Raw genomic sequence first — 27,464 nt, forward strand, 5'->3', positions numbered from 1 at the left:
GGCCGCCTCCAACACTTCCTCTGTGCTCGGTTTGCAGGAGCTCTGACCGGGATGCACCTGAGTGAGTTTTTATGTTTGTCTTTCTTTCATCCTGCTTGGTCACCTCTGAGCTTCTTGAACCTGGGGACTGGTATCTGTTACTCATTCTGGGAAATTCCCAGCCATGATTTCTTCACTGTTCCCGCTTCCCTCTTCCGTTTCTGGACTCCACGTGTGTGTGGCCCTGCCTGAGGTGGAGGCAGCTCTTGGGTGCTTGTTCTACCCCCACCCCCGCTTTCTCTCTGTGATTCAGTTTCAGTAGCTCTTGCCCTGGCTCCAAAGGCCACCGACTCAGCCTCGGCGATGTCGAAGGCGTTCTCATTTCAGGGATTTCCCTTTGTTTATTTCCTGGTGTTTCCATGGCTCTGACGAGTGATCCACTGGACCACGCACCCTGCATGAGGGTCCTCTTTCCACGGCTCTGAAAGTGATCCACTGGACCACGCACCCTGCATGAGCGTCCTCAGCACATCAGTCAGTTACTTCAATTTCCCTAAGAGTCACAGGGTGCAGCTCTTTCATCTCCTCCATCTGGAGGCAGAAAAAAGGGTCTCGGCCAGGTCTGAGCCTCCCTCACAGTAGCTGTGTCCCCTTGCCCGGCCCTCACTCTCCCATCTGTCCTGTGGGTGCCCATGGAGACTGTGCCTTCCAGAGGGCAAGGACCCTTCCAGTCCTGCAACCCTGGAGGCTTCACTTGCCCACTGAGACACTTGGCCTCCACCGGTTGTACTCCTTCTGGCCTCCTTCTCTTCTGGGGTCTAGTTATGTCCACCCCAGACAGTGCACACACACACCTCCTCCCACAGGCACCTGACTCTCCTTAGATTCTGGGCCAGAGATGTGGAAAGGCCATGAACTTGACGTTGGCCCAGCCACCTGCCCGGTGGGAGCGGCACTCTGCACATTTCTCTGCTCCTCCAAGGAAGGAGCTGTGGGATTTGGTGGGGTCATGGAAGCCCAACCACACTTCACAGGGAAAGAGACTCCCTGGTTCTCAGATGCCCCCTGCTGAGCAGGCCCCACCGCACCTGGCCTGGGGGTGCCAACAGCTTTCAGCTCAATGTGTAGAGGGGTTCCTGACTTTGCTGCGGTCACAGAAAAGACACAGCTGGATGGGGCGGCCACGATCTCCTCCCCATAAGGCTGTGAGCAAACGAGGTGGGGCCCTCCCTGGGGATCCACAGCAGCAGGATTGGCCTCCCGACGCTCGCCCTGTCCACAGGCTGTGCGCTCCGTTCAGACAGGATGAAGAATGGGGAGTCCCTCGAAGCTTGGGTCCCTCCTCTTCCCTCCCGCCATGGTGGGGCCACGGGGCCGGCCTTTGCTCCTGGGCTGTCTGTGGTCCAGGTCAAGGCCTGCTCTTTCAGAGGCTGGGAGGCTGCTCCAGCCTCACCAGGTCCTCAGTGAGACCAAGGCCAGGGGAGGCTTTATGCTGGGAAGGACTCCTCACATAGACACCTGCAGCCTCGAAAAACAGAGCCCTAAACACGCTGTGGCCGCACTCCCATTTGAGAAAGTCTCCTCCACGCGGCCAGGGAAAGTCTGCTGCGTGCTGAGGCGACCGGCACGGAAGCCTGCACTTGGCAGGGCCCTAAACATGCTGCAGCCTCACTCGGGTCTGAGCAGCGTCAGGTGCTCCACACAGCACCTGTCTCAGGTGGTCCACACGGCATTTTCACATGCATTATCCACCAGAGCTCACCACAGAGGACTCCTGCAGGAGGGACAGAGCGGGGTCCCAAGAGGAGCCGCTCCTGCCCAGCCCAGCCCAGCGAGCACGGGCCCCACCAGGCTACATGTGGCATTTGCCAGAGAACCTCACGTCCACCCAGAAACTAGGCAGGTGCTGCCCCACAGCCGTCAGGACCACCGCGGCTGAGGGCCCACCCTCCCTGGGCGGGCATAAACCCAGGGCTCAGCTGTGGCTCAGCGAGGCTGGGCCTGCCTTTCCCACCAGCGCCTGCAGTGGCACCGACTGGCCCTCCAGGAGACACTGCAGCGATGGCGGCTGTGCCACACGGGCCCACAGAGCTGTCCCGTCCCCGGGGGGCCACGCAGTACCTTTTGTGGGACGGCCAGATGCCTGGTGGGCAGCGCTTCATGCTGAACATGTACACGGCGGCCTCCGCGGTGCTGAAGAGACGGCAAAAGCACAGGAAGGAGCAGACAGCCACTGCAGACGCGGCTCTCCCGTCCTAGGACAGACAGACACGTCTCGCACGTGCCTCGCACTCCCGCAGGGCAAGGGCTGGCGGGGTCCTCGGCCATCCTACCCGCCCCATGGCCACGGGGACGCAGGGTTGTTCTCTCTGAGGCTGGGACATGTTTACGAAACCACATAACACGCCTGCTGAGGTGAGGATGGAGCCCAACAGAGACCGAAGGTTCCCTAACGAAGAGCAGGGCTGGGGCCGCTCTGACAGGCTCTGCTGGTGCCCAGTACCCCCGCGAGAGACCCCTCATGGAAACCTCAACTCCATCAACCACAGTGGCAGCTGCCACACCCTGGGAGGCTCAAGCACCACTAAGCTTCGCACTGCAGATGGGGAAACTGGAGGTGACTCTTAGGTGGCCACTGTGCAGGAGGGAGGCGGGCTCCCCACACAGCAGAGTGGCCTCCACACAGGCGTGCAGGTCAAGGCCAGGCAGGGCCACATGGGGAGGGGAGGGCAGGGCAGGGCCATCTGGCATCTGCCCCCTCCACACCCGAAGACACCAAGCACAGGGGCTTTCTTCCGTGTCCCAGGGTGAAGAACAGGCCCCAGCTCATGACTGGCGCTCGGATGCCGTTGAACTATGCATGAAATAATGAACTTTGATAAAAGACGGCGCCAGGGCATGGCCCTGGAGCTCACCATGCAGTGCACGACACAGACGTTCTTGTGGTCCTGCCGCAGCCAGGCATGCATGTTCCTGCAGATGTTGTACAGGGTGTGCAGGTGCGGGGCCCGCCGCGCTGCCCAGCCACACTCGGAGACCTGTGGGGACAGGGCACGGTGGCACGGACGGCAGAGGAGCCCCGCCCCAGCCTTGGTCGGATCGGAGGGACAGCCTGCCTGCAGCGCAGGGGCCTCCGCCAGCTGGCGTCATAAACAGGCGTCCATCTGCACGAGCGCCTCTGCGGCACCTGAGCACCAGGGCTGCCACTGGCCTTGCAGACGGAGCTCGGTCAGCTGTTCCTGGCTTTGGGTCCCCCTGCATACTGACAGGGGTCATGTCTGGAAGGAATGGTGCGGCCTCGAGCACCCTCTGGCAGGCGGGAAGCAGTGAAGAGCTGGGGCCTCCAGGGTTCCCATCAAGCGGCGTCCTCAGAGCAACAGAGACCCCACCTCGCTTCCTCCTGCTCCACACTCTGCAGCCCCTCAGGAGACCTCCGGCTGCCCCCATCACGGCCGCACCCTGGCCAAAGCCCTCAGCTACGCCCCTGCACTGGAGCAGGAGGAAGCTGCCACAGTGGCACCAAGACAAAGCCTGTGGCCACACACCCGGTTGTGGAACCTGGAAGGCCGGTAGGTCCTGGGGGACAGGTTGTAGACGGCATAGTGCCCCGGGTGCTTGGAGTCCAGGAACAACCGCACGTCTTCGATGTTGTTTTTGAGCGCTGACTCCACACCTTCTGCCGGGAACGACATCACTGAAACAAGCAGGCCTGCGTCAGCCGCCGTCCCCAGGAGACGTGTACCTTGTGGCCAGGCTGCCGCTGAGGCCTCGCTGCTCCTCACGCTCCCGGGCAAGCACAGCCTCCAGCAGCTCCACCAGCCACTGCCCACACAGCTGGCCCCCTCACCCTCCGCAGACTCCCGGCCTGGGTGGACCCAACACTACGGACCCAGCCACACGCCCGCCAGCCGGTGGCTGGGACTTCCTGAGACAGCTTCTGACACATGCCCGGTCTCCAGGCGCCGGGATGAGTGACTGGGATGCCTGGTGCACAGAGTCCCTGGTTTTCCATGGACACGGCCTTGTGTTGTTCCTAGCATGACCTCAGGGAGCCATAGGAGGCACCAGGCTGGGGCTGACCCTGTCCACTGCTGCGCCTGGAGGCGCTGGGCACAGGCCGTCCCTGTGAGTCTGTGGCTGCAGAGGAGGCTGGAGCAGAGGCACCTGTGCCCTGACACACAGCAGGGACTCACTGGGCACACAGGGCGCGTCCCACAGCCTCACGTGCACACGTACCTGCAATTCTGGACGTGATGTAAGATATGTCCAGGTCACCCTTTGCATAACTGGAATTAAAAAGAAGAAAACTTGATTATGACAAGAAACACTCCACAGTTAAGTCACAGGGCTGAAGCCAGAGCCCGAGGCCTGGAGAAGCCATGGGGCTCTCACTGTGGAGGCTGCATCCCATGAGGAACATGCGTGTGCACAGGCATGCGGGCAGGTTCCCGGGTGTATGTGGGCCGTGGAGCTGACCCCTACATCAGAAGAGGATGGAAATGACAGCCTGCGGGTGGTGGAGGTGTGGACGAGACAGGAGAGACGTCCGCTGTCTAACTTCCCCTTCCCCTGCGCTCTCCAGGGAGGGACGGCAACACCGGTGGAAGGTGAAGGCCGGAGAGCAGGGGTCACTTGGACGATGGTCACGGGTCATGTCAGGCTCTAGGCGCTGCCCAGGCCTGGTGGTTGCAGCAGTGGGACGCCAACAGACGCCACTGGAGGCAGAGAGGGCCCCCCTACCCTGAGTGCCTAGAAGCCCCCTGCTGTGGCCACAGGCAACTCTCTACAGACCAACTGTCCCCCACACTAGGTCCACGGAACCGGTAACACAGAGATCAAAACCCTCAATAACTCTGCAAGGACCCTGACAGGTTTATCCCACAATTCACTGGAAGAAGCAGCTGTGCAAGAACAGCCAAGCCAATCCTGTGAGGGAAGGAGCAGAAGGGAGCCTCCCTCCCAGGGCAGAGCTGGCCGGAAGCTACAGAGACCGGAAAGGCTGGGCTAGGAGCAACCTCAGCTAGGCACACAGAAGAGGGGCTGTCCTCATCAGAGGAAAGCTTGGAAAAAGGTCCAGAGAGATGAATGACCCAAATACACACGACCAAACCATTACCTTAAAGTGACTGTGCATTCAAATGCTTTAAAAACTGTCCAAACCCACAGAGCAGGTGCCGACTTAGGACGTGGGACTTCCGTGCATTCAAACATTTTAAAAGCTGTCTAAACCCACAAAGCAGGTGCTGACTTAGGATGTGGGTCTTCCAAAGCAACAAGGGAAGACCGGGAGGCACGGTGAGCCTGACGCTCGGCCACTTTTGCAGCACAGGACGCTGGGCAAGAGACAAACAGGCCACATGAAGCATGGCTACTGGACCCATAATCTAATCACCAGCAGAAAAACAAAAATAAGGGCCAGGTGCGGTGGCTCACGCCTGTAATCCCAACACTTCGGGAGGCCGAGGCGGGGAGATCACCTGTCAGGAGTTCGAGAGCAGCCTGGCCAACATGGTGAAATCCGCACAGATCCTGTACCACGGGGGCCAGCGGCAACCAGAGCGAGCTGACACGCCTTAAGCAAAGGTGGGCAGTGAGTGCCACAGGATCCACGAACATCTCACCCACCCCAGCAGCCCTGCGGTGGCCCCGTGCACCTGGCTGTGTTGGCCTCAGGCACGTGTACGGGGCTGTGTGTGTTAGGGCTCCCCTGGACACTGACAGGAGAGAAACCAGGGCCCAGACACAGGGCTCAGGCCCCGACGCCCCAGCTTCCAGAGAACACCAAGCACCAGGGCAGCCAGGGGCTCGTGGCCACCCAGGTCCTGACTCCCGGGCTTCTCCTTGGGGAGAGCCAGAAACACAAATTAACTCACTGTCCTTTTTTTTTTAAAATTGAGGCAGGGTCTTGCTCACTCCAGGCTGGAGTGCACTGGCACAATCACAGCTCACTGCAGCCTCAACCTCCTGGGCTCAAGCCATCCTCCCACCTCAGCCCCCAGTGTAGCTGGGACCACAGCGGCACGCCACCTTGCCCAGCTAGTTTTTTTATTTTTGTAGAGACAGGGTCTTGCTATGCCGTCCAGGCTGGCCTCAAACTCCTATCTTCAAGTGATCCTCCCTCCCTGGCCTCCCAAAGTGCTGGGATTACATGAGCCACCGCGCCACGCCGTCTTTTGAGCCTCCAGGCCCAGCCAGAACTCACTGTGGCTTCCAAGTCAACTTTACAAACACGAGTTTATGCAGCTTCCTCTGCCTCAAGCACGTGGTGTGAACAGAGGGCAGATCAAAACAGCAGGGCTGCCCTCAGCTAGCAGCTGGGGGCATGGGGAGAGTTCCCACCATCCCCTAACAAGCAGCAGCTGGCCGTGCCTGAGCGCCGTGAAAGCAGCACCCGCTCACGCCAAACTGCGTCCTCCTAGGGCCTGGAACCCACGGGTCCCAGCAGAGCCATGTCTAGGACCAGCCCCTGCAGCCTTAGGCTTCTGGCAGACAGCAGCTCCCACCATCCCCACAGCTGCTGGGGAGGGAGCGTGGCCTGGAGTCCCCCAAGGAGGACCCTGGAGCTGTGCCCGGCGCCCTGGACACCCCACATGCTTCCTCCCTCTGCTGACTCCGCTCTGCCTGTCCCCACAATGCACTGTGGCCGATGAGACCATGAGTCTTCTGGGGAACCAGCCAGTCTGGGGTGCTTTGGGGCCCGACATCCATCCCTTTCTACTGACACTGAAAGTGACTGTTCCTGCTGACTTTCACATATGGCTTTGCTGCCACATCCTCTCTGTCCGTTTCCACTCTGATCCCAACATCACTATCACCAAGATGATGCTGGAGAATTGCTCATCCCCATGGGTCCATGGTTGGCCCCGCTGGCACTCCACACACAGTGCCACCCGTCAGGACTCTGCAGGAGCCACACTCCTGGGCCCAGTGGGCAGTGCGCTGGGACCAGACAGAGCTGCCTCTGATCTTCCATCAGTCACAACTCAGGCAGGAGACGTCACGGAGGAGGCGTCCAGAGGTGTGAGCGAGCTCACGCCCTGCTCTGGGGACGGCCCACTAAGAACAAGTTTCTCTCCACAAAAAGCTGCACAGGGACAAGGCACACAGCTCACACACCCAAACATGCAGCACACACAGAGGCACACAGCTCACACACACAGGCCCTCACACAGCACTCCTACACATGCTTACACATGCACGCAGCTCACACATACAGGCACTTACACACACAAGTACACGTGCATGCAGCTCATAGGCACTCGCGCACACGCGTACACGTGCAGGTGGCTCACAGGCACTCGCACACATGCGTATATGTGCACGCGGCTCACGCACTCACAGGCACTTGCGCACATGCATACATGTGCACGCAGCTCACACACACTCACAGGCACTCGTGCACATGCTTACACGTGCACGCGGCTCACACGCTCACAGTCACAGGCACTCGCGCACATGCTTACACGTGCACGCGGCTCTCACACACTCACGACGCCCTTGAGCTGGTGCGACCACTGGGCCAGATGAGCAGTGCAGCATGCTCCCGGGCACCCAGCTCCTCCAGAAGAGCCAGCAAGTGGACCCCGCAATGCAGAGGGGCCGCACTCTGGAACATTCTCAGTGCTCTGTGAGCAGAGGCTGCCGGGCCTGTGGGCCGATGTCAGGGGCCACTCCCGCACAGACGCGCCCTTGGACAGCCCACCCAGAGGAAGACTTTCTCCCACCACAGGCTGGGACCCACCTGGCCTAAGTCTGAGTAACTAGGGCTTTAACTCAGTGGACTGGCTCAGTGAGGTGCCACCACAGCTGTTTCACCCACTTTACACCAGAGAGTCCCGGGAACAACCCAGGAAGGCCCCAGAGTGAGGGGCGTCATCACAGCAAGGGAGGGGCGGGCACAGGCGTCTCCCCAGCAGGGCCTTGCCCCCCAGGTGGTCAATGGAAAGGGATCTGCCCGGCTCTGTGGGGTGCTGGGCTCATTCCGACTCCCTGGGAGAAGCGGGTGACGCTGTCCCACTGCCTCAGGGGCGCCTGTGGGGCCTGATGACCAGCTGTTCCACCGCGGCCAGGGAGCAAGCGCCGGGGCTGCAGCCTGGAACGAGCACACGGCAGGTCCAGGGCTCTGGAGCCTCACACTCACTTAGCGACGGACTGTATGACCTTGGAGGAGGTGTCCTTGAGGTTGGTGAAGAGCCGCTCTGTCCCACCCCGCAGAATGTCCAGGAAGCCGCCGTAGGGCTGGTCGTACTCCGCCAGGGCCAGGCCTGCAGGGAGACACAGTCTCAGCAGCCCACAGGTGCTCGGTCCCACCTCCCCAGGCACGGGTTGCTGGCTGGGTCCACGCAGCGAGAGCAGGGAGCAGGTGGTATGGCCAGGCCCCCAACCCACACGTACCCAGCAGCAAGCCAGGCCTCAGCACTGGCAGGTCTGACCCTGTCCTCAGCCTTTCCAGAGACCCAGAAAGTGGCCAATCTGGGTGCGGAAGGGCTATGCGGCCACCTCAGCACAGCTGGGGCTGGGACTCTGTCTGCGGGGATAGGCCGGCCTCACGGCCACAGCTTTAGGTCACCATAACCCTGGACGTGAAGGCAGAGTGGTGGCCCCTGGCAGCACCGAGCAGACGGGGCACTGCAGAACCCAGCAGCTCGAGGACTCACCCTTCCTCCAGCCAGCAGAGACATAGCCGGCCACCACACCTGCATGTGCGGAACCCACACTGCATGGACCGGGGTGCCCCAGACATGGAGCTGAGCTCCTCCCTAGGAAGCAGAGCTGAAGGACCCAGGCGAAACCTCCCACACCCCAGTGGGGATGGGGGGCAAGGTCGGGAGGAGTCAGGGCCATGCAGAGCTGCATAACCAGCCGCTGCCTGTCAGGGCCACGTCCTCAATGGCCCAGAACCTTCCGGAGTGCTCGCAGCACAGAGTCCCAAGAGCATGCAGCATCTGTCTCCAGGGCCCTCTCCCCTCCTCACCAGCTGAGGGCCCTCCAGGGACACCCAGGCCCATCACAGGTGCCCACTCTTCACGTGGCAGAAGAGACCCCCTCACATTAGTGGCAGAACTGTCTCCCCACCGCCCTCCGCCGTCCAATGCCTGCTCCTGCACCCCGGCCTCAGGGTCGCTGCTGCAGTGAAGGGTTCACCTTGCCCACAGCAGGCCTGGCCCTTCATCCCCAGCGCCTGGGAAGGAACCGGGGACGCCCCCTCCATCCCCAAAAGGGGTGTCTGTTTCCTTGGGGCCTTGGGCTGTGCCAGACACTACAACGTGATCTATGCTGGGGTCTTGGCCATGGTGCAGGCTGCTTCCCACAGAACTCCTGAGCGAGGCCGCCTGGTTGCCTGGGCCCGGTCTCCTGGGCTCTGCCCTGGAGTCTCTTCCCTTGGCTGGCTTTAGTCCGAATCCCGTCCCCCTCCTGAACTGCACCAAGACACCAGCTCTGCTGAGCCCTGTGAGCCCCAGTGAACTGCCGAACCCGAGGGCGCGCTGAGGGACCCCGACCTCGCAGTTGTCTCCGGTGGGAGGAGAGGCCCGGGACAGAAGGACCCCAGACTCCATCCCGATGTGCCATGGGTGCGTGGGGCACAGCAGGAGCGAGGGACGGGTGGTGGGCGCAGGACAGGACACTCACCTCCACTGTAGCCACTGCCAGCGGAGCCCACAAGAGGGGGTGGCCCTCGCGACAGCACGGTGCTCCCATAGCCTCCATTCTGCTCCAGAAGCTGTGATGATGAAAGTGCAGAGGTCAGTTCTCTGAACTCCCACGTCGGGGAGAGGCATGGCACGGGTGCCCTCAGAGCTCATCCTTCTGCTCCCCGATCTACGACACAGTGCAAGGGAGGAACTTCCCACAGGCTAAAGCATCAGCTGGAACTCAACAAACAAAACCACGCATGCAGCCCTCATCCCCTCACCCCGCAGCCTGCCTTGGGTGCTCAGCGCTCTAGCCCAGCTTTTCAGACTCTTGGGCTGCAGATTCTGTTCCTTTTCCTTTTCTCTCTCTTCCCAGTCTGTTCAACCATCTTTTTTTTTTTTTGTTAGAGACGGAGTCTCGCTCTGTGACCCAGGCTGGAGAGCTGTGGGCGCTATCTCGGCTCACTACAACCTCCACTTCATGAGTTCAAGCAATTCTCCTGTCTCAGCCTCCCGAGTAGCTGGGACTACAGGCATGCACAACCACGCCCGGCTAATTTGTTTTGTATTTTAGTAGAGATGGGGTTTCACCATGTTGCCCAGGCCGGTCTCGAACTCCTTAGCTCAGGCAATCCGCCTGCCTCGGCTTCCCAAAGTGCTAGGATTACAGGGGTGAGCCACCGCACCCAGCTTTTTTTTTTTTTGAAACGGAGTCTTACTCTGTCACCCAGGTTGGAGTGCAGTGGCATGATCTCGGCTCACTGCAGCCTCCACCTCCCATGCCCAAACGTTCCATCGCTTCAGGTCCTGGGTTCTGGGGGCCACCTCGTGAGGCTCACTACCTCTTGGGGGCAGTATTTTATCTCACTGTGAGCTCAGCTCCATCGTGGACTGTGTTTTCTGGGGTAGTCGGCTGGCCTAAGCAGGGGTCTAACGTTTGTCCCCGTGGGGTCCCGGCCTAGAAGCACTCAGATCAGAAGCACTGAGGGCCCCGCCCCATCACTAGCGGCCCGAGTCTGCCCATCTGCCCAGCGGCACCTCCTCCCGCCCCCTCAGGAATCCCTCCAGCGCACTCGAGGGTGCAAGAGGCCACACCTCCCTGTGAGCCACAGTCCTCTGTGACCTCGGGGGAGTGGGCAGGCGTTTTCTGGAAAGAGCCATCGAGCGAGGGGATGCGAGGCCCAGGCTGCTGAAGAGCGGGACCCCCGAGAGTGATCCCTTCCCGCCGCTCTCTGACACCCCCAGGGAAGCTTGCTGAGAGGCCACCAGTGACATCAACTCTCCCGCCTCAGAGCGCCCCACACCTCAAAATGCTTCCCACACCCGGCATCAGGGCTCCCTCCGCCAGTGCGCCCACCACAGTGGCCGCCAGGGAGGGGACCACAGCCTCTCCCTGTCTGCACGGGGCTTCCCAGCACTCCCCTGCTCCCAGGTCTCCATACCCAAGTGGCCCCAAAGGAACTGCAAACCCTCCACTCAGCCCAAACCTTCCTCCTCCCACAGGGTCCTGTCCTCAGCTGGGGACTCCGGGCGGCAGCAGCTCTGACCTTCCCTCCCCATGCCCCACACCCACCGCCTGGGTCAGCTCCACTGCAGTGGCCTTGGAGGTTCTGGCTTCCAGCTACCAGGGAGTGGAAACGACCCAAGGGCTGAAAAGGGGACAAAAAGCAGAAGCCAACAGTGCTGGGTCCTTGGACGCGGACCCCTGCGAGGGCCGCCGAGGGTCCCTGCGTGTCCTGACTGGGCCCTGAGCTGGGATGCCCAGGGGCCTGCCTGCTCCCCGTGAGCGGGGGCCAGGCCGCGTGTCTGCTCTGCCTCGAGGATCTGGCGATGGAGATGGTACACCCTGTCCACGGCTGGGCCAAAAGACTTTCATGAAAGCATCTTCCAGCTAACACTGCTGCTGCCTCCCAGGCCTCACACCTCCACAAAGCACGTGGCCCCATGCGCCTCAGTCTCCCAGGCCCTGATGCTGCCGGCAGCCACCGGTACCCGGAGCGGTCCCTGGCCGGGCACAGCCTTGACACCACTGCAACCAGGACGCCCAGAGCTGAGCTGAGGGCCAGAAACATAGATGCAGGAGCAGCTCACGCCACTCCAGGACGCCCAGAGCTGAGGGCCAGAGACACAGACGCAGGAGCAACTCAACAAAACTTCAGGACGCCCAGAGCTGAGGGCCAGCTGAGCTGGCCTAGACACTAAACCCGAGAAACAGACGCAGGAGCAATTCATGCCACCCAGTCAGGGGAAGAATCCAGAAAGGCGCCCACAGAACTCAAGGAGGCCAGAAGAGCGTGTGCAGAGTGTGAAGACCTTGGCAATGGCCCCAGCGTGCCCCCGGAGTCTCGGCCCTGGACTGAGGTGGTGCCCCTGCCCATGCAGGAGGGCCCTCAAGAGCCTGTGGCTCCACACTGAGGAGGGCAGGGACCCCCAGGATGCAGGGTCTGGACGAAGCAGCACAGCCACGTGCCACCCTCCCCTCTGTAACAGGAGACGTCGGGTTCACGTGTGCCTCCCTCCCTTCTGTGGGGGGATTGGGGGCTCACGTGTGCCTCCCTCCCCTCTGTGATAGGAGACTTGGGGTTCACGTGTGCCTCCCTCCCCTCTGTGGGGGATTTGGGACTCACGTGTGCCTCCCTCCCCTCTGTGGGGGATTTGGGGCTCACGTGTGCCTCCCTCCCCTCTGTGGGGGATTTGGGGCTCACGTGTGCCTCCCTCCCCTCTGCAGGGGATTTGGGGCTTACATGTGCCTCCCTCACCTCTGTGATGGGAGACTTGGGGTTCACGTTGCGGGCGGCCGCGATCTCCTGCAGCTGGTGCACCACCTCGGCGATGGACAGCCGCTCCTCCGGGTTCACCTGCAGCATGGCGCCTGCAGCAGAAGCACAGCGCGCTCGGCCCCACGGTTCCCCAGACGGGTCGGCACCCCCTGCCCTGGCAGAGGTCACAGACCACCAGAGGCCACTCCCTCTACACACATCAGTGACGTCAGAAGCAAGGAGGGAGTGGCAAAGGGAAGAACAAAAACCAAACAAAATGATCAAAAACCACCACTCAGAGCACCGCAATTTCACCAGCGGGGCGGGCAGCAGGGGAGCTGTGGGGAAACCACCCGCAGGGACATTGTCAAAACCACGGTGACGGGCGGGAGTGGGGCCAGGGGAGCAGTGCCGCAGGCTGCGCGGGGTCTCCAGAACCACGCGGGGCCTGTGCTCCAGGGTCCTGCCCCAAGCACGCACCCCAGCGGGACTTACGGATGAGGCTGTGGAAGACCGTGTACTGCGTGTCATGCGGGGGAATCGAGTACTTCCCATTGACTATTCGAAGTTTCGCTCCATCCTCAAAAGGGTGCTGCCGGAAGCACAGCAGGTACAAGATGCAGCCCAGGGCCTGCGGGGAGAGCACGGGTAACGCCCCGGCCTGAGGGGAGTGCAGGGGTGACGCCCACGCCCATGGGGAGAGCACGGGTGACACCTGGGCCTGCGGGGAGTGCAGGGGTGACACTGGGGCCATGGGGAGAGCAGGGGTGACACCTGGGAACTCGGGGAGTACAGGGGTGACGTTGGGCCCATGGGGAGAGCAGGGGTGATGCCCAGGAACTCAGGGAGTGCAGGGGTGACATCGGGGCCCACGGGGAGCACAGGGCTAATGCCTGGGAACTTGGGGAGTACAGGGGTGACACCGGGGCCCATGGGGAGTGCAGGGGTGATGCCTGGGAACTCAGGGAGTTGCAGGGGTGACACTGGGGCCGGCGGGGAACGCAGGGGTGACGTTGGGGCCGTGGGGAGTGCCGGGTGATGCCTGGGTCTGCGGGGATAGCAGGGGTGACGCCCGGGCCCACGGGGACAAGGATGTGGGAAGAGCACCGCAGACATGGAGACTGGCTGAGGGTGGCCCCTTCCTTGGGATCCTGGGAGTATAGTCCATGGTGACACAAACATCTCTTGACTGTGTGAAGCCGGCAGCGCTTCCCACGGCGCGGGGAGGCCTGGATGCTCCACCTTTATTCACCACAAAGAACTGTCCAGGTGACAGTGTTAAACGGACTCCAGGTTCTCAAGATTAAAAGGTTCCGTTCAGGCCGGGCGCGGTGGCTCACGCCTGTAATCCCAGCACTTTGGGAGGCCAAGGCGGGTGGATGACAAGGTCAGGAGTTAAAGACCAGCCTGGCCAACATGGTGAAATCCTGTCTTTACTAAAAATACAAAATTAGCCAGCCGTGGTGGTGGGTGCCTGTAATCCCAGCTACTCAGGAGGCTAAGGCAGAGAATCGTTTGAACCCGGGAGGCGGAGGTTGCAGTGAGCCAAGATCGTGCCACTGCACTCCAGCCTGGCAACAGAGCGAGACTCTGTCTCAAACAAACAAACAAACAAAAAGGATCCTTTCAAAATTCAGGGGTTCCCACACTCCCTGAGGATCTATGGGCTGGTGGGACCAGCACAGACCCTGCTGTGTGCTACGCGAGGGGCAGGTGCCTGTCCTGTCCTTGGCAACAGCAAAGCCCCACTTTTCAGACCTGACCCCAAACAGAGTGTAGGGCATGGGGCAGAAGCTGCAGGAAGCAGCCTCCTCAGTCCGCTCAGGATTTTCCCAGAACTGGCCTCGAATAATCAGCGACTTCTCATCAGTCACCCATTTACGTGAGCCCAGAGGAGGGATTGGGGATGACTTCGGCATTAGGATCTTATCCAGTCAAGAATAAGAGCTCACACCGGGACCCCAGGCTGGGCAAGAGCCGGTCAGGAGTGTCCTCGTGCGGGATGTGCAGACGGCCAGTCACTGGGGCGGGACGAGAACACAGGCAAGGACCATATACATGGCCCCATCCTTCCACACTCCTCAAGGGACACAGGGTCTCAGCCTGTGGCCCCACGGGCTGTGTGCAGCCCATGTGCTGCGGCTGATGGCATGACTGTCCCGGTCCTTAGGCAAATACACTATGGAGGGCCAACTGCCGCATCTGGTGGCTGAATGACAGAGTGAGGGGATGTCAAAGGAACCATTAAGTCAGGACGCTTTCCACACACGGTCACCCTCGGTCAACAGGGACATGGCCTTGGAGAGGTGCAGGGAAGAGGGAGGAGACACCACAGCCTTCAGGCTCAGCCCTCACTCTGGCCTGGCTCTGAGCAGGGGAGCTGAGCACACCAAGGCTGGGGTGTGGCGGGGATGCTCCTGGGTCAAGGCACTCAGGACCAGACGCACAAATGGGGCTGAGGGAGCCTCAGGCGGACCCAGCCACGCAGGCTCTGGGCCGACCCAGCCGCACAGGACGCCCCCGACTGCTACTCGATTCATCCCCATTAGAAGAAGTCAAGGTTGGGCCGGTCGCGGTGGCTCACGCCTGTAATCCCAGCACTTTGGGAGGCTGAGGCAGGTGGACTGCTTGAGCTCAGGAGTTCGAGACCAGCCTGGGCAACATGGTGAGACCACATCTTCTACCAAAAATACGAAATAATAGCCGGGCATGGTGTGCACCTGTGGTCCCAGCTACTCAGGAGGCTGAGGTGGGAGGATCCCTTGAGCCCAGGGGCCGGAGGTTCCAGTGAGCCTGAGCAGAGGTCGCATCACTGCACTCCAGCCTGGGCGACAGAGGAAGACCCTGTCTCCAAAAACAAAAACAGTAGTAGTCATGGTGATCCTTAAGGAAAGGAAAAAAAAAAGAAAAGGGGAGTGGAGGAGAAGAGGCGGCAGACTGGTTCGGAGTGGCAGGTGCCCGGCCCATGCTGCCTGGGGTTGAATAGGGCGCACAGAGCCAGGCATCGCCACTGAGAGGCGCCGGACCTCACCCAGATATCCTGCTTCTCGCCGATCGGGAAGTTGGAATACAAGTCTATGATTTCTGGCGTTCTATACATTGGTGTCGTATTCCTCGTGATCTGAAAAAACACAAACATTTCAAAGGAAAAGTTGCACCCCACAAACAGTATTTTTTCTGTTGCATCACTTTCGTGCCGCTTTCCAAAAATGCACAGCAGACTGAGGAGCAGCCTGCCCCGCACACTGTGCCCCGGGATAACCGCCGGCCAGGCGGCCCCATGTACCAGCTCCTCCGTCATCTTCGGCCTCGGCGCGCTCCTTACGATGAGGACTGAGTCATTCACCTCCTGCAATCTCCTATGGCCTCCCGTGCTTCACGGCACGTCGGCACCAATGCACTGACCTGCTGTGCACCGAATCCGCTTGCTGAGAAGGGTGTCTCATCTGGCACAAGGGCCCCGCTCCAGAGTGGCTGCACCCAGAGCAGCTTCTGTGACGCCCAGAGCCCCAGGGTACGCGAAAGGCTGTGGGAGGAGGAAGCTGCCCACCAAGTTTACCCGACTGGTTCAAGGTTAACAAGGGAGAGCCTCACAAACATACGGAGGCACTTGTGAGACACAGAGGCTGGGGCCGCAGAGCTGTGAGGAGAGAGTGAATCTCCATGCACGGCAGACACACAAACTCCACCCTCAGCTGCAGATTCGCAGGAGAGCAGTGGGCAAGTGGGCTCTGCAGTTACACAGCAGGACAGCCCATGGCCTTGGGCAGGCCACAGTTTCTTAAAGGGAACGGGAAAATGAGAGCTGATGGAAAGCAGGATAAGCACCCTCCACTGGAAGACCTGCTTTTCAGGAATGACCTCCCTGAGGCCGAACAGTCAGCTACAAATGCAAGACACAAGAGCAAGAAGGCCCGAGTCCAGAAAGCGCAAATAACTCCTACAGTTCCAAGACACAGGGCGAGAGCAGGCTATGCGTGGCAGGAGACGGCATCTATCTGCCCATCTCTGGAAAAAGGAGCTTGGGAGGAGAGCCAAGGATGTGAGGGGCTCAGAGGAAGGAGGGGCTGTGAGAAGGCACCCTGTGTTTTCAGCTCCACTTTCTGTTACCTTCAACTGCTCTAAAAAATAAAGTCTGTTCAGGCCGGGCACAGTGGCTCACGCCTGTAACTCCAGCACTTTGGGAGGCCGAGGCGGGCGGATCGTGAGGTCAGGAGTTTGAGACCAGCCATGGCCAACACGGTGAAACCCCATCTCTACTAAAAATACAAAAAATTAGCCAGGCGTGGTGGCGGGTGCCTGTAGTCCCAGCTACTCCGGAGGGAGAGGCAGGGGAATCACTTGAACCCGGGAGGCGGAGGTTGCAGTGAGCCGAGATCACGCCACTGCACTCCAGCTTGGCGACAGAGCGAGATTCCATCTCAAAAAAAATTAAAAAGTAAAAAAAAAAAGTCTATTCATACAAATAGGCAGATAAGCCCAAACGCATTTCAAGTGAGTTGACAGAACCACTCCGGAAGAGGAAATGCACCCCAGCACTTCTACGGGGAGCCCTCAACAACCCATCCTGGGTCTCAACTGCAAGTGCGGAGGGAAGGGCTATAGCAAGCCCTGGGCCTTGCAGGGTCTGCTTCCTCGGTGCCAGGGAAGGTGGCCCTGAGACTGTGGGCTCTGCAGATGCCGGCCAGGCCCTCACTGAGGAGGAACCGTGGCCTCATGGACGTGCTAGAGCTGCAGGTGCCAGTGCAGGCCCATGGCTCTGCCATGCAGACGGGTGTGTGCCGTGTGGGGCGTGAGCACCCACGTGTACTGTGCATGGCACGTGAGCTCAAAGGGCCTGGGGGGTTGCCTGGCCGCCATGCTCAGATGCTCCCTGCCCCTACTATTCCTATTTTCTGTTCTGTGTTGTCTGTACACATTACATACACTTTTTATGCAGTGTAAGCTAGCTGTAGGAAAATGCAGAAACTGCAAATGAGCAGCTTGGGGAGCCTTTGGAATGGATGCCCCAGGGGCCCCACCAGCATCCTGGTCCCAGAGCCTGTGCCCCCGCGGTCCCTGCCCTCTGCCCATTCCAGGAAACCCCTTCCCAACCACCAATGCCGAAGGCAGCTCTGCCGGTTCCCATCTCCTTTTGGTCTGAGTCTCCCTCAGGGGCACGTGGACCCACCCAGACTGCCACGGGATGCCATCTGCTCACACTCAGAGGATGTGCCACTCACTCCCCTGCAGGGGTCCTGGGGGTGGAGCTGTCCAGTCCCCCATGCAGATATATTTCTAAGCGATTTTTTAAAATTAGGCATTTTGTGTTTTAAAGGATAACAGCGTTCTGGGGATGGATGCTGGAACAACTCCGCAGGTGTTTCTGCCACCGAGCCGCCCACTCACAGTGGCCACAGTGATAAAGTTACGCACATCTCACCGTGACCAAAAACCCAAGAAAAAACAGCCCTACAATACTCAGGGGTGGGACTGGGAGGACGACGGAGGGGAAGTGCCACATTCCACATCTCGAGGGCGCGGCCGCTGACCCGGCCATGGAGGCCGGCCTGGGTGATGCTGCTCAGGTTCTGGCTCCAGGACGGCTGCACGTCCGCACTCAAAGCACCCCGGCGGGAAACAGCACTCAGCACTCAGGGCGCGGAACGCGGGAAGGGCCAGCTTCCCCCAGCACAGGCCGCGCTCAGCTCACCTCTTCCTCCACCAGGGCTCGCCTCTGGGCGCTCCAGCTGTAGTCGGGGTAGTGCGAGATGGTCGTGGCACTGCCAAAGTCACACAGCTTAATGGTCCCTTGATTACTAAGCAACAAGTTCTCAACCTGTAAAATTCCAGAAGACAGCCCCATGAACTTGGCGTAGACAGAGACGGGATTCAGGGAAAGCGCACGGGTATGAGACACAGCCAGGGCCCTCTGCAGACAGCGCTCGCCCAGGGCCGCGGCTGCAGCACCTCACACCTGCGGACACAGCCAGCTCCGCACCGGCCAGCATGGGGGGCAGGGGCTGCTTCAGGCCTAGGCACAGGGGCTCTGGCGGAGGGTCCGGCCTGAGAAGCAGGCCCCGAGGGGTTGAGGGATTTCACAGAGGTCAGCAAAGAAGCCTTCCTCAAAGATGTCTGAAATAACTTCTGATCAAATGTAATATGTGTAATTCAGAAAAATAAAAAGCAGAAAATTAAGAACGACCCATAAATCAAAGAAAGATAACTCAATTAATAACGGGTTAATAAACAGGGCTGGGCACAGGGGCTCACGCCTGGAATCCCAGCACTGTGGGAGGCCGAGGCAGGCGGATCACCTGAGGTCAGGAGTTCAAGATCAGCCTGGCCATCATGATGAAATCCTGTCTCTACTAAAAATACAAAAATTGGCCAGGCGTGGTGGTAGCCGCCTGTAGTCCCAGCTACTCGGGAGGCTGAGGCAGGAGAATCGCTTGAACCTGGGAGGTGGAGGCTGCAGTGAACCAAGATCGCGCCACTGCACTCCAGCCTGGGCGACAGAACGAGACTCCATCTCAAAAGAAAGTATACAGACACACACAGAACCAGAAAGGGCCACACAGTTGTGAAGCCACATTACCCCTCCTGGTGCGGCTCTGATAACAGGGCCCAGGAGCTCGGGCCCAACAGGGAGTCCAGCGAGTGCCACTGAGAAGCCACGGATGCCAGAGGCCGCACCTGCGACAAGGCGGCAACGCAGTGACTCAGCCCCACACGGCACACACCCGTCTTCACGGCAGAGCCATGGCAAACAGCTGCCAGCACCAGGCACCCACGTGGAACAAGAGGAGAAGGCCTCATCCCACAGCTCACATAACCAAGGAAGCCTCAGCCCCAACATCAGGGCAAACCACAGATCTTTCGGGAGACAGCCCAGAGGAGCTCCTTCTGAGACAGGGAAGGAGTGGCTTCTTCAACAAGACAGACAGCACAGACGTGGCGGGACGGCCAGCACAGGCATCCCCTCTGGAGGGTGAGAACAAGGCCAGCACAGAGCTCCGGGAGGGCAGCGTGCCAGCCACAGATGGAAGGTGCTCGGCATGCACGCGGCCAGTCTGGGCTCCCACAGGCATCGAGGAGAAGGCAAGTCGGGGAAAAGGCAGGCACCTCGCCAGAGGAAGCCCAAGTTCTGACAAGCCAGCCTCGTCGACAGGAGAAAAATGCAAACCAAGGCCACGGGCACCCAGGACAGACTGAGGGAGCAGCACCCGCCATGCCCCGAGCTGGCAAAAGGCAGAGCCGTGGCATCCAAGAGTGCAAGGGGTTAGATGCCGACGCTCTCTGACCACAGTGGCCTGCAGACCCCGGTCCTAGAGAGGACGCCTGCTCCACGGACCAGCAAGCTGGACAGGCTGTCCACACGGTGCAGACAGGATAGCTCATCATAAACAAGGGAAAGAAACGGACAGGCACGCCACCCATGGCCGACCAGAGAAACCCAGCGAAGCCGAAGGCCACCACTGGTCCTCTAGGAGATGCGGGCCACACTCGGACAGAGGCCTCTGAAGCACAGGGCTGAGCAAGAGAACCCGATGCAGAGCGTGGGGCCAGGCTCCACTCACAGGACGTCCAGAGGAGAAAAGATCAGTGACCCTGGCTCAGATGCACACAGGGGGAGACGCAGCGGCACGCGGCCACTGAAGGCCCAGGAGCGCCCCGCCCCCTCGCGTGTGCCTGTTCCCATTCTACAGCCAACAGAGAAGAAGTTGTGTGCACAGCAGGACAAGGCACGGGGCAGGCGAGTGGGGCCGCGCGTGCTGCCTGCCCCTCCGCAAACAGCCGTGCAGACTCCTGCAGCGGAGGCCACAGGTGCACACCCGCGGGCTGCGGTGCTGGCCTGGGCTCCTGCCATGTCACCGTGGAGCAGCAGCAAAGACCAGGGCTGTGAAGTGCAGGCCTGGCTCACAAGCCCTGATTCTTCACGAACTTCAACCCTTCCATTACTGTTTTCCTTAAATACACTCTCAAGCCCCGCTACACGACCCATCGCACTTCAACAACGCAAACCAGGAGGGTCTCGGTGCCGTGAGAAAACCTGCCACTCAGAGCCTCCTCAGGAAGAACCAGACAGCAAACAGCACCTTCCATGGGGCAGAACCGGCCCCTCCTGGAGCCCTGCAGCCCCTTCCGTCACAACGGGGCCTCAGGCACATGGGTTTCTGGAAACCAGGGGTCTTGCTTGCAACCTTGAAGAAGCTTCCCTGGAAAGCAACCCTGTGTGCTGGGCAGAACGTACTTTCAGAAAAGGAAAATACAAGGAAAGAAGAAACAGAAGGAAGAGAGGGAGGGAGGAAAGGAAGGAGCAGGAGCAAAAGGGCCTGGGGCTCAGGAGAAGGCTCCACAGCAGCGCCCACAGGCATCTCCCAGCCAGCCACCTTACACCCTGGCATTCTAGGCCCTCTGAGTTCAGGGGATAAACGACAAAGGCCACCCTTACCCATATTCAAAATCTACGTGAAGACAGCTGTGCTACAAAGTATGGGCGTACAGCCAAGTAGAGAAAAGGTGGCCCTAACCAGAGAAACGCAGAGGGAAGCTGTCTGCCACAGCCTTGGCCCCAGGTGGGCTGAGGCAGAATGAGCCTGTGTAGGAAGAACAGCTTAGTCTGGGTGCCCACGGCTTGGGCACCCCCACCCAGGGCACACGGAGAGCTGTGGCTTGGGCACCCCCAGCCAGGGCACACGGGGAAACCTGGGGGGCTCCAGGGCCTCCTAGGTACCCACAAGCGGATGCTGGGAGAGGAGGTGGGCCCAGGTGGCCGCATGGGCAGACACAAGCCAATGCACTGGGTGCAGGGCCAGGTAGACACAAGGACACAGCTCCCACCTCAGGTCACACAAGGTCAATTCCAGGTGGACGAACCTCCAGACACATGCCAGCTGGATTTTAACCCCTGGAGGAGCAGCTGGGGTGGGTGCTGGGAGCAGGACCTGAAACAGCGCCGTGCTCCACAAGAGACGCCACGAGGCTGGGGCCTCACTGGTCTCATCCCCTCGGCCGGAGCAGCGGTGGGGAGCCAAGGTCAGCACAGGGCGTCCTCCACAAGCCGTGGCCAGAGGCGCCGCTCCAGATTAGGGAGGTCTGAGAGAAGCCACACTTTGGGAAAACCAGGGCTGAGAATAAGAGGGCAAGAAACAAGGCTCGGTTCCTCCCACCTCACTGCAGATAATGGTGTCGAAACCACATAGAAAATGTCCTGGCCGGGTGTGGTAGCTCATGCCTGTAATCCCAGCACTGCGGGAGGCCAAGACAGGAGGATAATCTGAAGCCAGGAGTTCAATACCAGCCTGGGAAACACGGTGAAACCCTGTCTTTACTAAAAATACAAAATTAGCCAGGCATGGTGGCAGGTGCCTGTAATCCCAGCTACCCAGGAGGCTGAGGCAGGAGAATCGCTGGAACCCGGGAGGCAGAGGCTGCAGTGAACTGAGATCGCGCCACTGCACACTGGCCTGGGCGACAGAGCAAGACTCCGCCTAAGAAAACAAAACAGAAATGTCCTCACGTCCCCAGAGACATGGACAAAAGCATCTGGGAGTGATGAGGCTTTAAAACTGTTCAGCAGGCTGGGCGCGGTGGCTCACGCCTGGAATCCCAGCACTTTCAGAGGCTGAGGCAGGTGGATCACTTGAACTCAGGAGTTCCAGACCAGCTTGGGCAACATGGCGAAACCCCACCTCTACTGAAAATACAAAAACTAGGCAGGCGTGGTGTGCGCCTGTGGTCCCAGCTACTCAGGAGGCTGAGGTGGGAGATCACCCGGGCCCAGCCGGTCAAGGCAACAGTGAACCCTGTTAGTGCCGCTGCACTCCAGCCTAGGCTGTAGAGCCAGACTCTGACTCAAAAAAAAAAAAAAAAAAAAAAAAAAAAAACCCCAAAAGACCTCTTCAGCAAAAGCAACTGCTTCAGCAAGGAAGACGGAGCCACCACGGGCAGGCCGGGAGCCACCACGGGCAGGCTGGGCACAAGCTCCATGGATACGGGAGAAGCCTCACAAGGTCCTGCGTTTTTTAGAAAACACTGCGGGAGTGAAAACTGGGCCACAAACAAGACACCGGCAGCACAGGCAACATTTAGCAGATGATGAGAACACACAAGCTGCTCCAATGAACCAAACACACAAGCCAGTGGAAAAAATTCTAAAAAGGCAAAAACAAAACGAAGTTTACTGAAGAACAAGACCTGAATGACTAACAAACATTCAACTTCGTTAATATCAGGAAAAGGCAAAATCACAACCCATCAGACCAGCCAAAATCAACACAGGCAGCTCGGGGCACGGACGGCCCACGGGGTGGGAGTGTCCTCTGTGGAGCTGTGGGAAGCAGCCACGTTACACGGACACCACACAGTGCCAGCGGCAGCATGGAGCGCAGGCCCGGCCCCGGCCCAGAAGCACCTGTGTGGCGGTGTGGTGAGCACGGAGGCAGCGCAGGCCCAGCACCGGCCCAGAAGCACCGGTGTGGTAGTGGTGTGGTAGGCAGGGCGGCCGTTACATGTAGCCAGTGGCTCATGCCCACATCACAGCAACCCCCGGATGCCACGCCTCAGAGAAACCTGTGATGATAGCAGAGATGGGCAGGGGAGTCTGCCCATGAACAGAATGGGAGGTGCAGTGGGGGGACAGTCAGGAAGTGCAGAGAGCTCCCCTCAAGCTGAGCAGGTAAGGGGTCCACCCCCCATCCCAGCGCCTGTGACAGGGCCAAACAGAGGAGCGCTGGGCTTCCTCCTGGCTCCAAGAGGCCAAACCAGGGAGGGCCTGCGGAGTGCAGGACTGCCCAGGGGCCAAGGAAGGCGCACGGGGTGAGCAGGAGTTGGGGGCCTGGGCCAACACCTCTGGGGGGCTGAGGAAGGGGCAGGGGCTGAGCAGGAATGGGAGGCCTGAACTGACACCACTGGGGGACTGAGGAAGGAGCGTAGGGTGAGCAGGAATGGGGGGCCTGAAGTGACACCACTGGCGAGCACCCTTGTCCGCAGCTCCCCACGGAGAATGGAGTGAGCAAGCGCCCAGCATGGGGACCTGGAATTCCAGACAGAAGCTCCAGGCTGTGAGCACCCCCAGCTGCGAGTGAAGGCCCCCAGCACAGAGGTGGGGCCATCCCCTCTGTTGGCAAAGGCCTGTGAGACAGACGGTAATTTTCTTCAGGGCTGGAAAGGCGACGTTTCTGGAAGATCCGCTTCCACCGTTGAGAGGCTCACACACATCTTCTAGGTGAGATGGTGCAGCCTCACCTGCTCTCACCCCCGCATCCTAACCAAGCGGGACCCCCCAGAGGCTGTGAGCCGCGTGTGGAGGGAGCCGCTACCTTGAGGTCCCTGTGGATGATGGGCGGCTTCTGCCGGTGCATGTGCTGCACGGCACGGCACGTCTGGTAGAAGATCTTCAGAACCGTGTCGCACGACAGGGGACCTCGAGACTCCATTTTCTTCAAAAATTCCACCAGCTGCCCTAAAAGAGAATGAAACTCACATGGAGGCAGGAGAACAGGGTCTGGAGGCAGGCAACCTAACGCTGTTTCACTTGGACTTCCCAAAACTAAATGGAAAGGAAAACTCTAACTTTTCACACCTGAGTAACAAAAGGACCAGAAGTGACTCCCTTTGACCTTTTCTGCCTGGCAGATGGGAAATTGCCTGACTGCAGGTCTCGTCTTCGTTTGCAACTTTGTAACTTCAACCTTGCCTCCAATCTGATTCCTAATCAATCAGATGTTTGCACAGGAGTGTGACCTTCTGGTTGGCTGCTTTCTGCAACCATCAGGCTGATGGCAGGTTACCACTTGGTTTACATGAGGTGAGCACGAAGTGGCCAGTGGGAAACCTCTGGGGGTATTTGGACCCGAGAAAATTCTGCATCCAGGTCCTTGAGCAGCTGCTCGGGCCACCCCCACGCTGTTGGGTGTACTTTCGTTTTCAATAAATCCCTGCTAACGTTCTTTTGTTGCTTCATTCTTTGTTTGGCTGGACGTTTTGCCCAATTTGTTCAAAACGCCAAGAACCTGGACAATTTGCAGTCACCACCCTCTCCTGTTAACATCACCATGGAGCTATCAGTGCTCTGCCCTCCCTGGCCCCAGGCCACGCTACGGACTCCGCCACGCCAGGCCATGCTACGGACTCTGCCACCCCCAGGTCACGTTACAGACTCTGCCACCCCCCAGGCCACGTTGCGGACTGTGCCATGCCGGGCCACACTTCAGGCTCCGCCACACCCCAGGCCACATTAGACACTCTGCCACGCTGGGCCATGTTACAGACTGCACCACGCTGGGCCACATAGCCTTTTCCAGCCACAGCCCCAGTCGAGCTCACCCTGAGTGCCGCTCCCACCTTTCCTTCAGCTGCTGCAGAAAGGGCTGTGGGTATGAGGATGCCCACCACAGCCCCGTGTGGGACCACCATCCAGCAGCAGGGGTGGGCCTGGAACAGCCCCACAGTCAAGTCACAGAGCAGAGGCCAGGGGGCAAGACGCCCAAGCGCCACCGAAGCAACAACCACATCGGCGTCCCAGCAGCTGAGCCTGCGAGCCGTGAACGTGAGAACCACATGGGTGTCCCGGCAGCCGAGTCTGCGAGCCGTGAACGTGAGAACCACATCAGCGTCCCGGCAGCCGAGTCTGCGAGTCGTTAACATGAGAACTACATCTGCGTCCTGGCAACCGAGCCAGGCGTGTCATTAACATGGACACAGAGAGAGATGAGTACAAATACACAAGTGCTCAAACCTCTAAGTGAACACTCCGTGTCCTTAGACGACAAACGATCATTCTCACATTCACACAGTCTCAATGCCTGCACGCGGCCCACACCCCAGGGAGCCTGTCCTGCCGTGGCTGGCACCTTCCAGGTACCCCTGCCCTGGCCCAACCAGGAAACCAGGGGTGTGGAGCTGGGACGCATGCAGGGCTGAGGACCTGCTGGGGACCAGAGCATTCACACTACCAGTCACCCCAGCACCCCACGTGGCCTCCACAGATGCGCAGACCCAACCCATTCTGCGCCTACCCTGATCTTACCCTGGGTCTTGCCCATCTCAGTTGGCCACAGCCCACGTGTGGCATCACCCTGGAGCCTCTGCATCCTGTGCTCCATCTCTTCAGCCCCAAGCTCCTGCCTCTGTTCTCTACCCTCTGCTCATCCCACTCCACGCCCCAAAGGCCACTACCCACGCAGCCCCAGAGCCAAGGCCAGCACCACCACCCACGGAACCCGCACCCAGGGTCTCCCCCACGCTGCCAGAGCTTGTGTCCCCAGCCACACCGGCCTCCCTTCCTCCCGGCCTCAGGACCCCTCGCACGCTGCTTCTGCGGCCAGGATGCCTCCCAGACGGCCCCTTCTGCTCACCTCCCAGGGAACCAACTCTGCCCAAACCACCGAAACGTGCACCCTTCTCCTGGGACTCATTCTCCCCCTGGCTCTTTGAGCCACCCAGCGATCTGGCGTAGGCATGGATCAGCTGTGTCTGGCGAGTCACTGAGCCCCTGGTGCCTGCACACAGCAGAGCATGCAGCTGACTCAATCCCACTGACAACGAAGGCATGGCGTGAGAGCAGGTTGGGACCCGCCACAGCTCGGGCTGGGCGACGCTGGAATCGACTCACACACCGGACCCGCCTGCGTGCCCCCAGCAGAGCCCAGCACTGCCTCCGCCTGCCATGGAGTCTCCAGGCACCCAGCTGAGGGGCCCTCCCACTCCCCCAGCTCTGCCAGCCCTGGCCCTCAACCCCAGGTGAAAGCCCTCCCAGCCCTCACCACAGCTCCCTCAAAAGCTTTGTGCTGACCCTCAGAGAAAAAGGGGGGCTCTCAGGAAAAATGAGGGGCACTCACGGGAGGAATAGGCTGCTTAGAAAGAGAGGAACAGACCCAGGAGAGGCGAGGCCAGGCCGGGGAGTCAGAACGGGGTGGGTTGCCCTCTACGCTGGCTCCAACACCATGGATGGGCGAGTCCGTGTCCGCGGTAACCGGCCTCCCTGTTCAGTGCCTCATTCTCAGTGAGAATAAATGGGGTTTTCAAAAAAAATTCTGTATGTGGCCAAGTGGGGAACGGCTACGTGGCTCTTCCTTGAGAGTGCGTTGGAGGGGCTGCCTCATGTGAGGGGCTGGGCACATCCCCGGAGTCCGACCTCCAGGCCTCTAGCAAGCCCTGTACCTGCAGCTGCACCGGGGAGCCCACGTCCCTCCCGCTTCTCAGAGATGCCTCGGCTCTCCCCTGGCATAGCTGTGCCATCCACAGAGCCTTGCAGCTCTCCAGCCGCACACGCTGCTCCAGACAGGGAGTCCTTGGGAGTGTGCCGGCAGGGTGCGCAGGTGTTAGTTTGCCTCATGTATTTATGACTTGAGGGGCTGGGCCCGACCCCTCTCCTTCCCACACTACCCCATGCAGGAGCAGCGCTGAGCCGCTGGCTCCGGCCCCACCCCCGCCACTCCCTTACGCACACTATCCTGGGAACACACTGGATACCAAGCAGCTTCAGTTCTCACACATGTCCTGCTCAAGCTTTCCAAAGCCGGGATGTCTAGAGCCAAGATTTACCCCTTGCAAAGGCTTTCTGCTCTCCCAAATGACAAGCAAGGGACATACACAGAAAAACATCCATCACTAGACCAACAGGAAGCCCCATCTGGCCTTTATTCAAGTTGCCCCAAGTGTGCTGGGCAGAGGGTGGGGCAAGGCTCACACAGCAGGCAGGCTGCAGCCGCAGGAAGAAGCCCACGGGCCTCGAACAGAAGACGCAGCGATGCATCCACACCAGGAAAACCGAGCAGCCTTCTGGATGGCACGAAGCGACCGCGCTGTGTGGAAACACACCTGAGCAGGGCACTCTCGCCAGCGATCTCAGCACCTCAGGAGGCCTCAGTGGGAGGATCACTTGAGCCCGGGAGTTCAAGACCAGCCTGGGCAACACACTGAGACACCATCTCTACGAAAATACAAAACTTAGCCAGGCACAGTGGCCAACACCTGTAATCCCAGTGCTACAGGAGGTCAAGACGGGCGGATTGCTTGAGCTCACGCGTTCAAGACCAGCCTGGCAACATGGTGAGACTCTGTCTCTAAGAAAAATTTACTCTTTAAAATTAGCTGGGCATGGTGGTGC

General features: G+C 59.9%; 1 protein-coding gene across 2 annotated transcripts in view; it reads right to left on the minus strand.

Annotated features, from left to right (window-relative positions):
• The window catches only part of GAK (cyclin G associated kinase), an 82,502-nt gene that overhangs the window by 31,798 nt on the left and 23,240 nt on the right, over nucleotides 1–27,464 (minus strand). For both annotated transcript variants that reach the window (XM_025386779.1, XM_025386778.1), the window contains 11 exons: nucleotides 23,674–23,816; nucleotides 18,063–18,188; nucleotides 15,402–15,491; nucleotides 12,866–13,001; nucleotides 12,371–12,483; nucleotides 9,610–9,700; nucleotides 8,120–8,243; nucleotides 4,216–4,265; nucleotides 3,525–3,673; nucleotides 2,895–3,017; nucleotides 2,101–2,234 (listed from right to left, as the gene is read on the minus strand). In XM_025386779.1, the coding sequence (XP_025242564.1) occupies nucleotides 2,101–2,234; nucleotides 2,895–3,017; nucleotides 3,525–3,673; nucleotides 4,216–4,265; nucleotides 8,120–8,243; nucleotides 9,610–9,700; nucleotides 12,371–12,483; nucleotides 12,866–13,001; nucleotides 15,402–15,491; nucleotides 18,063–18,188; nucleotides 23,674–23,816 (1,279 nt within the window). The remainder of the gene's footprint in view (nucleotides 1–2,100; nucleotides 2,235–2,894; nucleotides 3,018–3,524; nucleotides 3,674–4,215; nucleotides 4,266–8,119; nucleotides 8,244–9,609; nucleotides 9,701–12,370; nucleotides 12,484–12,865; nucleotides 13,002–15,401; nucleotides 15,492–18,062; nucleotides 18,189–23,673; nucleotides 23,817–27,464) is intronic.

The sequence above is a fragment of the Theropithecus gelada genome, chromosome 5 (assembly GCF_003255815.1).
Source record: "Theropithecus gelada isolate Dixy chromosome 5, Tgel_1.0, whole genome shotgun sequence".
Classification (NCBI taxonomy): Eukaryota; Metazoa; Chordata; class Mammalia; order Primates; family Cercopithecidae; genus Theropithecus; species Theropithecus gelada.